General features: G+C 42.2%; 1 protein-coding gene across 8 annotated transcripts in view; it reads left to right on the forward strand.

Annotated features, from left to right (window-relative positions):
* The window catches only part of MED12L (mediator complex subunit 12L), a 324,346-nt gene that overhangs the window by 46,187 nt on the left and 264,313 nt on the right, over positions 1-13,846 (forward strand). For all 8 annotated transcript variants that reach the window (XM_045088517.1, XM_045088516.1, XM_045088523.1 and 5 more), the window contains exon 5: positions 778-937. In XM_045088517.1, the coding sequence (XP_044944452.1) occupies positions 778-937 (160 nt within the window). The remainder of the gene's footprint in view (positions 1-777; positions 938-13,846) is intronic.

Raw genomic sequence — 13,846 nt, forward strand, 5'->3', positions numbered from 1 at the left:
ACTGTTGTACTCTACATTCATAAATGGAATAGATCATATGTAGATGACTGGCCTGTTCCTAGGGTATTTATGAGGAATTCTAGAAGAGTGGGATAACTCTTTGAAACATTCAGTGGTATGTTGGGATACTAATTTGCTAAATAGTATACCTTCGCCGTTTAGAAGAAATAATGAACTGCCTCAAGTGCCTACTTTTCTACCAGTGAATTAATTAACCAGCTATTTCTAGCTCAGTGTTTATTAGGCAGATTGACTGATCCATCATTTTGGCCTCTATTTTAAATTTTGGGCTAAAGGCACTTTAGAAGCTTTCTAGAAATTGTTATTATGAATGTTACAGTCAGAAAGCTTTATACCCCCCTCCTCCCAAAAAAGTGTTCTTTGATGAAATGTGGAGTGGGCACAATTTTTCACTTGATCATCCCTTCCGGTTTTGAGATAAAACTCTTTGGAGTACTGTCATGAAATTATTTTTCCTATTTTGTTGATGAATAGCTTTCAGCATCTGAGAATTTGAAAGTAATTTGTTTTTATAAATAAGAGAGCACAACTGATAAAACTGTTGTCAGTGTGTTAAACATAGTTTTGATTCTTTTAATGAATGTTTGCTTAAAGTTTTTGGTTTTTAAGCTGAATGTGCTGTTTGAAAATCCATCAAGGATATGCTTTCTTAAAGGCAGCAGAGACTTAGTGTCTTTCTTTTGCTTTCCGTTTCTGTAGGTTGACCTCATGATGAACATAGTATGTGATTTTTATAAATATGTTATTTCTTTTTAGGTTCCAATCCTTAGTAAAAAAGAAGATGTTTTTGCATATTTAGCTAAATATTCAGTGCCAATGGTTCGAGCAACGTGGCTGATCAAGATGACCTGTGCCTATTATTCTGCTATTTCTGAAGCTAAAATTAAGAAACGTCAGGCTACTGATCCTAATTTGGGTAAGTGAGAGAGGACTATACATTTTGCATTTCATCACGACTATACCAGGAGTTGTTGCTGGCAAGCTCTAGCCAAGGCCCAGTGAGGTGAATACTGAGGAGGTCCATGGGAGGCTAGAAATCCCTCATGGCACGCAGAGGGCTCCTTGTTCACCCGGCCCAGGATCCCGATTCCATCAGCAAATCATTGCTCTTACCTCCAGAATATGTCCTGCATCTAAACGCTTCTCACCACCAGAGCTGCTGGAGCCTGGTTCATGCCGCTGGCATCTCTTGGCTGGATACGGTGGCGGCCTCCCAACTAGTTTCCCTGCTTTTCCTTCTGCTCCTTGTATTGTTGATTCTAGATTACTACGTTGATCACTAAGCCTAAATCCAATCACATCATGTCCCTGTTTATGCCTCATCAATAGCTTCTTACTACCTTCTTACTTAAGATGAAGATCCAGATTTTTTTCCTGTGGCCACCGAGGCCATCTGTGCCTTGCTCCCTCTTTCTGTGATGTTCTGGTCACATTGCTTTCCTTCTCCCTTCTGATATGTCACACTTCGTCCTTTCTGAAGGCTTCTGCATTTCTTTTCATCTGTACTTGGGCTGCTCATCTCTCTGGCATTGCCATGTCTCCTCTTCTCAGAGCCTTTGGCTCGAAGGCCATTTCCTCAAGAGGTTTGCTTTGGCCACCTACCTAAATAATATTCCTCTATCCCCCTTCTGCCATTTGTGTTCTTGGGTATTCTTATTTTATTCACAGCTTGTTTCGCTATCGGAAATTATCTTGAAAAAAATTGCTGTCTCTCTCACCCCTCTCTCGCACCTGCACTGGCCCATGATCATGGTAGGTATTTGTTGAAAGAACTGAAGGTAAACTGTTTTGAGTCCGTCTTCTCTCTTTTGGTGACTAGACAGTGACTCCTTGAGGTGGTGGTAAAACATGCTTAGTAAAAAAGACTGGATTCTCCACTAAAGAATTACACTAAGAGCAGAAGATTACACATAAAGATGTCCACTCAAAGATTAGGTTTAGAAATAATTCCTTATGAAATGGAAATGTGCTTATGATTTTATAAGGGGGACCCCAGCTACAAGGCTCTGAGGAGCAGGGTCAGAAAGTGCAAATGTCCTCAGATGCCAGGCAGTGTCCTAAACAAGTGAGTCAAGGTGTGAGGTTATTGGGCGTGGTGGGTGGTCCTGGGGAACTGGACAGTGAAGCCCACTCTAAAAGCACGGAAAGTTAATCAAAACAAAACAGAAAACATGGCTCGATTCCATGCCTGCCACATTTTGAGCTCAGGTTTGCTAAAACAAAGATGAACTGTATTTCAAAGTTAACAAAACTGTATTGTGTGTATATGTAAACGAATAGGGGAAAAGAATCCACAAAGTGAGTAGTGGTGATCTCTGAGTGCTGTTCTGGTAGCAGTCATGTTAACGCTATGCTTGAGATTGTTTTCATCAGCTTATTATTTTATAGGGAGAGACCAAAGAAATGCCTCCTTTTTTAAATTACTGAAGCTCTACATTCTTATATTTGCAAATAGTGTCAAAATAGACACAATAAAAATTCAAGTTGCTTCTCTCCTTCATATTTTCCTTCTCCAACTTTTCTTCATTCATATACAAAAACACGTATATGTGATTCATATATATATATATAGACAGAGAAAGAGAGAGTGCACACATGCACAAGCGTGGGTGAGAGAGCGAGAGCATTTATTAATACTTCTCTCCAGAGTCTGAATATCTAGTTGCTTACTAGCATCCTCTACTTTGATGACAAATGGGCATCTGAAATCTAGTATATACAATCAAAATCTTGATTTCCCACCATCCCTAACCTTGCTCCTTCTTTCTTCAGTCTTCTCCTTAGTAAATGTTCTATGTAGTCACTGGGTGGATAAGGATAAAAGCCCTATTGTCATTTTGGGCTTTTATTTTTCTCTCAAAATTCTACATTCAGCCTCTCAGCAGTCCTGTCAGCTTTACTTTGAAAGTCCAGTCCCAGCCCAAGAATGTCTTCCTCCTCCCACTGCTGCTGTCCTCTGGTTTGAGCAACCACCTCCACCTTTGCCAGAGCTGTGGCACTGGCCTCTAGCTGGTCTTGGTTTCATTCTTCTCTAATGACAGCTTTCTGCTCTGTAGCCATAATGTTCCTGCTAGAACTTAAGTCGTGTTGCACTTTATGCTCAGAATCCGCACTCCCATGTGTATCGCCGACTGCTCATGCTGGCAGCGGCCTCTCCTTCCAGCCTCCAGATGTCCGTCCGCCTCCACACACTGCGTGTTAACCCAGATGGCACTTCCTACAAGAAGCCTTCTCAGATCACTCCAGCCAAAATGTCCTCTCTCCGTCACTATCTCTTCATAACTTAGTACCACCTACCATGTTATATTTTAAATTTTATTGATTACTTAATGTACACTCACTCCCAACTGTAACATTTCTGCCTGAGAAGTGGTCAGACTTGTTCCATACTAAATCTCCTAGGAGAATACCTGGCATACAGAAAGTGTTCAGTAATTTGTAAGATAAAGGAATAATGAGGTCTGAAGCGTGTGGGTCTTTGTCCCAGTTCATAATCCTTGACCCTTGTAGCATCACTAATTATACAGACCACTCCTCCTTTCCTAAGTCCTTTTCCTGGTTTTGTAACTTGTTCTGTCAGTGTTTTCCTTGAGATTTTAACCGTTGTAAGAAGGGGGGAAAGCTGATCATACAGGAATGATTCTGCCCAATGAGACAGAATTTTAGGACAAATAAAAGTCTGATAGATCCTCATCATTTGCAAAGAACAATTAGGTAGAATTTTTAGGAGTCTCAGATAGGAGTTTATCACCAGAACCACATGATTTCCTCTACCAAATGGAAGGAAGCCTAGCTCCAGTTTCTAGCTAAGAACATCAGAGACTACTTGCCTTCATTACTTTCATCATTAATTTCCTTATTAGTGTAACCAGTTAGTTATGGGGGAAGGGGATTATTTTGCATTTTTCTTCCAGAGCTAAAATTTTTATTATTTGCATACCCATGACAGATCGTTGATTAAGTTCACCTACTAGCTGTGTTTTCTTTTGTAAGACACATAACACAGGTGAATCTGTTTTTTTGACTCTGTTTAGAGAGTATTACAGCTCATTGTTGTTGTTGTTTTTTTAAAGATTTTACTTATTTGAGAGAGAGGGAGAGAGAGAGAGAGCATGAGAGGGGAGATGGTCAGAGGGAGAAGCAGACTCCCTGCTGAACAGGGAACCCGACCTGGGACTTGATCCCGAGAGTGGGATCATGACCCGTAGCTCATTGGTCTTTATGATTATCCTTGTGTTTTTTTTTTTCTTTCTTTCTTTTTTTTTTTTAAAATAGCGTAACTGGGCAGGTTGTGGGTACAGAGGGGGAGAGAGAATACTGAGCAGATTCCACAACCAATGTGGAGCCCAATGCAGGGCTTGATCCCATGACTCTGAAATCATGATCTGAGCCAAAAACAAGAGTTGGTCACTTAACTGAGTGAGCCACCCAAGCACCCCTATTCTTGTGCGTTTGTAAATGTGAATGTCAAATCCATGAAGAACGAATGTCTAATATACCATTTCTTGTGGTGGAGTATAAAAACTTTGACCTAAAAAATGCTTAATGCTAAATATAAGAATATTTTTAAAAAATGCATAAATTTTGGGAGTTGATCCCTAACCTCTTAGGTCCAGCATCTTGGGAAGAGCTTTGGGCTTTAGTCACTGCAGCTCTGCACTAAGTGACTACTGACTTAAAGCAGAATCCTTAGTCTCTCCCTCCAGCAGTCTTCTCAACCTTGATCCGATCCAATCCATGTTGCCTTTCATTTCATGTCTTCTTAGTTTTCTTTTAATCAAGAACAGTTCTTTGGCCTTTGCTTTTCTCGATATTTTTAGAGGGGCTGGACTGGCTATTTTGTAAGATGTCCCTTGGTTTGCATTTATTCAGTTCCTCATGACTTGGTTCAGGTTATGTACTTTTGGTAGGAATACCATGGAAGTGATGCGGTAAGCCGCTCAGTGCATCGGATTACATTGTCCTGGTACTGGTGGCGGTAACTTTGATCTTTTGGGTAAGGTGGTGCCTCCTGGGTTTCTTCACTCCAAAGCAATGCTTTACCTTTTGTGGTTAATAGCTAATTTAACTATGTGTAGATATTTACTTCATTTTTCTGTATTCTTACATGTGTTGTAAAATGCATGTAGCATACTATTTTTTTTTTAAGATTTTATTTATTTTTTATTTATTTGACAGAGATCACAAGTAGGCAGAGAGGCAGGCAGAGAGAGAGGAGGAAGAAGGCTCCCTGCTAAGCAAGAGAGCTTGTCCCAAGACCCTGGGATCATGACCTGAGCTGAAGGCAGAGGCTTTAACCCACTGAGCCACCCAGGTGCCCCTAGCATACTATTTTTACTGTCTGCTGAGAGCACATGGTTTCAGTGATCTGATCTTGGTTTTCTGTCACCCTGTTACACCTGATAACCCCTCACTCTCTGCTTTGTCTTAAGCACTTTCTTCAGCTTCTTTAAGCAAATTCTGCAGTACATTTAGAAGCATTTGGCTGTGTAGACCTAGCCATAATGTAGCAAGTTTCACATTCCAAGCAAGCTATACAGCCAAGCAACTACACACATATGTATGTGTTGAATTGGATTAAATTGCATACACTGCAGAAGATTAACTTTGCAGTAATAGGTTCTGTGTTCTGGCTTTGATGGTGAAAAGAATCATTCAGCACATTTGGGGCAAGATTGACTATCAAGTGTCACCTTTTCCTGGCAGTGGTTTTATGACTTCTGTTGTCTTGATGATTGTTCTTAGGATTTGTAAAGTGTTTTCAGTAGAAATGGCCTTTATTCCTTTGTAATAGAAACATATGTTTTATTTTCAGTTCCCACATTCAGTGTTGGAACAGAGCTATAAAGCACTGCTGTTTGATTTTATTGAAGAGAGTTTTCCCTAAAGTTAAGTGGGCTAACAACAACAAGGGAGTAGGCCTGTCGTGTAAATTCTTTAAATGAAGCAACACAGAGATTGTCACTATCATTATGCAAAGAGTTACAGATCTAAACTATGGATTAAATGGGTTATTGCCCTGGGGAGCTTACAGCAGGCAAAGGCCTCCCCAGTATAGTGTGTACCCCAAAGTGAGAAAAGTGAGAGGGGCCTTGGGTTCCTGGGTGAGTTTTCATGTGTCATTTCAAGGCAGGTAAAGAAATATTTGACCTGGACATACTGTAACATCAGGGCAGAGATTTTAAAGTAGGGCAGCTTAGAGGAAGGTGTTATAATTCTCAGCCCTTATGAAAGCCAAAAAGCAAGATGTTATAGGTAGACAGGATGTTTAGAAAATGCTATCAAATAAGTTAGTGTTACAGACTCCAGGGAAAGAACCCCAGACGTAAGGTAGTTGGTTTCAGATATTTTTTAGAGTTGAGTGAAGTTTTGTTTTTAAAATAAGATTGTTTAGTCATGTTAAGATTTTTTGAGCTCCCTAGAGAAAAGCATTTAAAATGGGCTAGCTAAGACTTAAAAAAGTAAAACTTAGAGTTAGGAAATGAAGGAAAGTCTTAAACAGACTAGGAGATATGACTGTAGAGTAAATAACGCAGACCTTGTGCATTGATTTGTAGGAATGTTCCATGGAGGAGTCCTGTTGTTGCTAAGCCAAGTCATCGGAACTGTGGCGCTTACTGCCATCATTGCTGTCATGGTGGCGGTTAGCATTTCTTGAGCAGTTACCGAATGCCCCGCACTGTAGAGAGCAGGAACATGGTGCTTCTTCCAGTGTTAGACTGAATTAACTCTGGACGTGTGCTTTGAAAATGATGTCCGTTACTTGAGGGAGCTTTTCAGCTTTGGGCATTCCTCATCCCTTTGCTGTGTTTCCTGTTGGCTCATGTGGGAAGAATCCATCCCTCTCTACGTCTCCCAGGACTTCTGTGGTGTGCTGGGATACCACATCCCCCATTTCTTAGTAACTGTCTCGAGGTTCTGTGTACGTTTTCTGATTTATTCAGATACTCTGTGAGAGAGATACTTTATTCCCATTTCACAGATGGGGGCATGGATGTGCGTGTGGGTGCGCAAAGCCCCTCAGTGTACGTGTCCAAAGTAGGTTCAGGAGCCTGTGCTCGACAATGCTGGTCAGTGAGGACGGACAGAGAATGTAATCATTGCCCTCTAGGTGTTCATGGTTCGGGGTGGGGCGGATAGCCACACAATCCAAGTATAAGAAAGGGAAGGGAGAGCGGATCGTGAAATGAATTAAATGCAGAGGGAGTCCCAAGGATAGGAAGCCACGGAGATCCACAGAGAAGTGACGTTTGACTACCGTTTTGAAAGAAGAGGCGTTTCGACAGAATTGGGGGAGGTTGTGCAGGGAAGGGCACTTCTGGCAAACAGATGGTGTCTGCAGAGAAACAGGGTCCTCAAAGAGTTGGATTTGTGGAACTGCCAGGTGTTTTCTCCTCTTGTGCATTAGTTACCAGTGGGGCGGTGATAGAAGGCCGTGAGGAGCTTGTGTGCTAGGGGTGCGAGAGTTCTCTCTGGGGGATGGTGGGCAGCCAGGGGAGGACCTCCTAGTACTATTACTGTTGTAACACTTCTAAGTTTCTTCTCTATAACACGGGGAGAGTTATAATTGGCAGTACCTTCTAGGGCAGAAATGAGTCAGGCTTCTAAAGGCTTTGGGACAGTTCCTGGCGCATAGTAAATGGGCAGTAAAGGTAGACCAACTACTTGCTGCAACTGCTAGGCAATATTTATTATACCATAACTAGCCGGTATTTATTAGTTATTTTGTGTATTGTGCTGAGAAGTTTACAGATACTGTCATAATCTTGCAGTGTGGGTTCTGTTATTCCATTTTGTATATGAGAGACCTGAGCCTCAGAAGTTAAGTAACTGCTGGGGCTCCTGGGGGTGCAGTTGAGATCATGAACTGAGCTGAAGGCAGACGCTTAACCGACTGAGATACACAAGCATCCCTCAAATAAAAAAATCTTAAAACAAGAGTTAAGTAACTGCTAGCACAGTTGGAGCTGGACTCACTAGGTGCTTGGTCTTTCCTCCTTGTTGTGACGCGGGGGTTGCTAGGGGAAAGTGGGGGTTGCTAGGGGAAAGTAGTGGTGCAGGTCGGGGCCCCTTGGAGGCAAGAAGCATCGCTGGGAAGAAGGGTGCTGGCAGGAAACAGGCTGCAGGATTTCAGGGTTGTGGGCAGCATCAGAGGAATCAGAACCCTTATTTTTAGGGGTGCCGGGGGGTACAGGCAGAGCATAGCAAAGTCCAGGGTGCTATAGAAACTTGAGGAAGATGAAATTGCCTGCATGAGGAGCAGCTCTAATTCTGGCTAGGAATTGTTGGGCGTTCAAGATGGTGAAAAGTGACAAGACCTATCATGAGCGTGGAGTCTTTCGGGGCTCCAGATCGGTTAGAATACACTTAAGATGCTTCGTGGTTGAACTCCCCAGGGAGCTGCCTTGTTGACACTCCGTTGTTTCCTCTCTACCCCTGAGGTTTTGCTGGGACAGGCATTTGTGTTGGAGGATAGACTTTTCTTGGTTGACTGTCCTCTCGGAACCACTATCCTGATCACCCCCAAAACACAGGGAAGAAGTAGCCACCCTTCTTGCACACGGGGTAATTAAATTGTGACATATTCACTGAGCCATTTGGGCTGCCGAAATAAACGCTGCTGAATACATAATTGACAGTCTGGTTTCTTATCTAAGCCAGCCAGCTTACTTTCACTTCAAGCCCTTGAAGACATTGCAGCACTAACTTTTTTGACTCCAGGGACAAGCTTTTAGTTTCAAGTCAAGATTGCCTCCACATTCTCACAGTGTTCCTCATATCTGGTTTGTCATAAAAGGACTATCTGATTTGCTTACTATGACAATAACCCTGAAGATTAGACAGACGTGCTTGTATAAGTGTTTTAAATTCATTCTGTTCTTAGGCCTGAAAGGTAGGTTTTAATTGGTGGGGTAGCTCTGGCTACCTGGATAAAAAATTCTGTAGTATAAGGATTAGGGCCTGTAGGCCATGACTTTGGCACCTGCCACTATCCCGTTCCCCAGAAATTGAGTTAAAAGTTTTAACATCTAATGATGAACCAAGCCCCAAATCATTATTTTTTGGGGAAGGGCTTGATGTTGGCATTCTCCCGTAAAAATGAGCTTTCTCTTAACAACTGTGATAAATTTTAATTCTTTATAAAAAAGGTAGAATAAATGTTTAATTCTTTTCCTTTGATTATGAATTTTCAGAGTAAGAATTGCTTTATATACATGGTTAGTGATGGTAAATGAGTTTCTCTGTTTGTTTTTCTTTTATTTTAAAAAAAAAAATTATCTTTAGTCATTGGGATGGAATCGCGGATTATCCGTTCAGCATTTTACAACCAGCTAACACTCATTCTTCATTTTAGTGTTTCGATTATCCAAAAATTTAGCCAGTGGAAGAACTTTCAAGCTTTTTATATCCTTTTTGACATGACACCTTTTTGTCTTAGAACACTGTCTTGTAGTTTGGCACAGAAAGACGTCCCAGGCTCATCTTTTTCTGCTTCAGACCTGCAGGCAGTCATTTCCCTAAGGAATCGTACTTCTTTCTAGTGGGGAACGGTATTGAGAAAGCAAGGTCTGGGTGCTGAAGGTGCTTGTCGGTACTAGGTTGTGTGGCATCTAGGCTCTGTCTGTGGATGGATGGAGACATGCATGTGTATGTGGCGCATATGTGTTGGAGTTTATATTCTGTTTCCAATTAATCTCTAACCTTTCCATTTAATATAAAGTACTTTTGTTAATTTTTGATTTTGTGTTTACTTTAAAAAGTTCTGATCAAGTTTAATATGCTGTAGTATCACTCTGCCTTACTTACCCTTGCTCTGTGGAAACCTATGTCTGCTTTTCCCAAAGTAAAACGTTACAGCCTGTTTCAAGTTTGAATGCTAGTGTGTGATAGTGGTCGTGGGGTGTGTATGTGTGTGTGTGTGTGTGTGTGTGTGGTCATTAAGTTCTTGATGAAATTAGAGATAATATCTGCCCATGAATCGTTTTGAGTTTCTTAGAAAAATGCACTCAAAGAATTTATATGTCACTTCAGTAAGATTTGAGTTAAAAAGGTTTATGAAGATTTTACTCATTGGGGTAGATGCTGTGAGGAATTTTAACTGAATGGGGGCTGTGCTGTCTCCCTTTAAGGGGCTCTCATTTTTTTGTGGAGAGAAGATGCATCCCTAAAACAGAGAGCAATCGGCAGTACATAATTATCTGCAATCATATCGGAAATGATGGGAGATGAAAAATTAGGGAAGGTTTTCTGAAGGAGTGAAATACGAGCTGGGCCTTGAAGAAGTCTGGCCTTTAAGTAAGCTTTAGGAAAGTTTTTGTTTTGTTTTTTAGTGCATCTTCAAAAGTATCTCTTGGTCTTAGATAATTGTCTTCCTTTCTAGCAAGCTGGGAGCAGGCCAGTTAGGTTTCTTGATCTGTGTACTGTATTTTCTTGGTCTTTACTGCTGTCGTTTCTTCTGGTCTTGTTGGTTTGGGGGGAGTTACCTAGTCTTGGATTTACTGTTAAGAACCCATTGCCACTCTGCAGTTTCTCTGTTTTCTAGTCCGTTTTGATGTTGACTCCTGCTTGAAATAACTAATCCCCTTCTGTGGGAAAGTGCTAATCAGAATCCCAATTTCTTTAATATTGGAGTTCTTTGTCCTTCCTGGCTATTGGTACATGCAGATACCTTTACACCTGGGATGTATTATGCAACGAAAATACCTGTTAGACGTTTTTGTAGTTTACAGATGGATAACCTACGTTTTCATTTGGGACACTGCTCACAAAATCTTCCCAGGTTGTTGGGTAGCACCAGTTTACAAATGATGCCAAGAAAATCCAGGGAAAGTGGGAAAACCAGGAATTCCATCCTGGACTTTTGAGTCTTCTTTGCTTTATAGAATTTCCAGGCTGCTCATATGGGTTGAGCGGTGACTGTGGAACTGGGGTGGGGAGTGGTGTTGAGGTGAGGTGTGAAGGTGCTTCAGAAGGCTCATTGTTTAATGAGTTTTTATTGTGCATCTTGCAGCTCAATTGCCTAAAGCATCATGGAATTAAAAAAAAAAAACAGGTTGTGTGAGATAATTTTTTTTTTTTTTGGTTAGTTGCTTATCTATAAGATACAGTATTCAAAGAGGTTAGTAAAGTCTCACAGCACTGTTGTTCCCCACACTGTTTCCCAAGCGTCGCATCACATGCTTCCAAGGGAATTGTTACCAGTTGCTTGTGTATCTTCTGAAATATGTTTGTATGTATGTCTTCAGTGTATGTTCTTATGCTGCTTTAAGTCAATTGGTGCCTGTTCCGTACCGGGCATATAGTGGCCCTGTTCTTTTAAAGTGCTCTAGATTACTAACTTTGTAATGACTTACGGAAAGCTAGGTCTTTTTGTATTTTGCAATCCGCACTGGAATGTTAATTCCATGATGAATAGCAAGTTTTTATCCTTCCTCCTTTCTTTCTTTCTTTTTTTTCTTTTTCTTCCTCTCTCTTAAGACATTAAGTTTCAGAGTCATTTTCAAATGAAGCATATACGATCTTTCAAATGAAATCCCTGGAATCAAGTGGCTCTAGGTGCATTTCAGCTCACCATTAGCTGGGAATGAAGGGATACCTGGAATATATTGACAGGAGAGAAAACACATTAAGTTCAGGGTCAGTAAATTACCAGCTGGAGTGTCTTTGTGAGAGCAACACAGCTAGAGTGAATAGATTTCATTAAATGAAATCACGCATGCATCAGTCTTTGGTCTCCAGGAAAATAAAGCCAGGTGAGCTCTGGAGGAGAGGATAATGGGGATGGGTCTGCCTGGTCTGTGCCATGTGTAATCATTTTTATGTTTGAGAGCTTTTTGGTTTAGAGTTAACTTTACATGGTTAACTTTACATGGTTATTTGGCAATAGGATGTCTGCAGTATTTGTATTTGTGTTCTAATGAAAGACTCTTACCTACCGAAAGCTTGTTCAGAAGTACAAACTTCACAGCAACTGCATTTAAGACTTAAGTAGTCAATACAGTGCTTTTACTGCAGAGACTTGACTCCGGCCAAGCTGATCGTGGAATGAAATTCCAAGGCAAGTGCACAAAGAAAATGTAGTTTATCTTGCTGCGTCAATGATCAGGGCTTCCCGCCACTTCCTCTGTGGCAGGAGCTGGGCGTGGAGTGATGATAATGAAATGTCCAGTGGAATAATTTAAGTAGTTCTGATGTCTCCAGGGGCCTGACAGCAAAGGTCTTTTTCCAGGGCTGCACCTCCCTTTCTCCTTTCACCCCGGTCCTCGGGGAGCTGTCCCTTTAGGTGTGAGGCTTTAGTTGTGCACACAGCTGTGTTCTCTACCTAGGGAAGTGCAGCTGCGGTTTCCTCACTGAGTCCTTGCACTGTGGTAGCTTTCCTCCCCTGGGGCAAGAGAATTCGAGGCCTGGTCTCAGATGTGTAGGACTGTGGGGACCTGTCCTGAGGGGTTAATTAAATGCACCAGTTTAATATCTGTAAAAATAAGGTGCCTGTTATTCCATGTTAGGAATAACTCACCGAGGCCAGGGTCCCTGCTCATTCAGGTGTATGCAGGAATCTGAAAACCTTTGTGAAACTTACCTTATGATGATGAAGGCATTAATTTCAGACAGCTATCTCATCCCCTGAGAAGGAGTTGAGCCTGTTGGGGCAGATGTTTTGTATGTGCCCGTCTGTTTAGAGGAAACCCCTGAAGCTCTCCTTGTGCTGAGAAGTTGGTGGGGTGATTGATATGTCGAATAAGAAAGTCTTGTTCTAGGGGCTAAAATTGGATTCTGTGGTTGCCAGGATCCTTGGCTGCAGATGCTTGTGTGGGGCTGATAGGGAAAAAGGACCACTGGAAAAATCCCTAAACACAACAGTTAGAACTGTATATATACCTCAGCATGGAAACAAGAATGGGAGACCTGTTCTTGGGCCAAACCAAAGAAGGTGTGAGGTGCTTTTCTCCTCAGGTATGAGGTATTCCTCAGTGCCTAGGGAGAAGAAAGGCGAGGTTTGGAGTTGGCTTCCTAGGGATGCAGCTCTTGCTCTTACCAGCCTTCCCCTGTCAGCCTCTCTTCCTCCTTTTCCTGCCCGAGACCTTGCCACCCGTTTCCTTTGTTGGCCAGTCTGGTCTCTTTTTTACCCTGAGATCCTTAAGCATTAACTGTCTGTCACACAACTGGGGAGTTATTTATATATTGCCTTGTAACGGTCCTTATTCTTTTTGGAGTATTGTCCGTCCTTCCTATAAATATATGCTTACTCCTAGGGAAGCTGCCCTTTGCTCACAGTGGTTGGTTGAACCTTCACCTCTCCCTCCAGGCTTCCTCCCCTTGAACTTCAGAGAGGAAGGAATTTCTGTCCATTTCCCTTAGCTCACTCCCACCCTGCCTGACACCCATACAGACTTTTCTCCAGCAGCCAGTCCTTACCTGTCTTCTTCACCTCGGCCAGTGAGATCCTCCTTTCACCTCAGGTGACTTCCTCCCCGTGCGTGGGCCTGCCCAGGCCTGGAGATCACGTGTGTGTGCTTTCTCCTGGGCAGGCACCGCAGTTCTAAGCATGTTATATAGCTCACTTAATTCTCGAAATAACCCTATAGTCCAAGTACACTTAGCAGTCCTGTGTTAGAGACAAGTGACTGAGTGACTTGCTCAAGACCCCCAAACCAGCACGTGATTGGAACCGTGAAAGGAGCCATGTCCTCCAACTCCACGGCCTCTGCGCTTCACCATTACCAAGCGAGTTAACATATGCTGGGAGATGGGACACCTGGGTGGCTTAGTGGGTTAAGCCTCTGCCTTCGGCTCAGGTCACGATCCCAGGGTCCTGGGATCAAGT

The sequence above is a fragment of the Mustela putorius genome, unplaced genomic scaffold (assembly GCF_011764305.1).
Source record: "Mustela putorius furo isolate JIRA1106 unplaced genomic scaffold, ASM1176430v1.1 tig00003834_pilon_pilon_pilon, whole genome shotgun sequence".
NCBI lineage: Eukaryota > Metazoa > Chordata > Mammalia > Carnivora > Mustelidae > Mustela > Mustela putorius.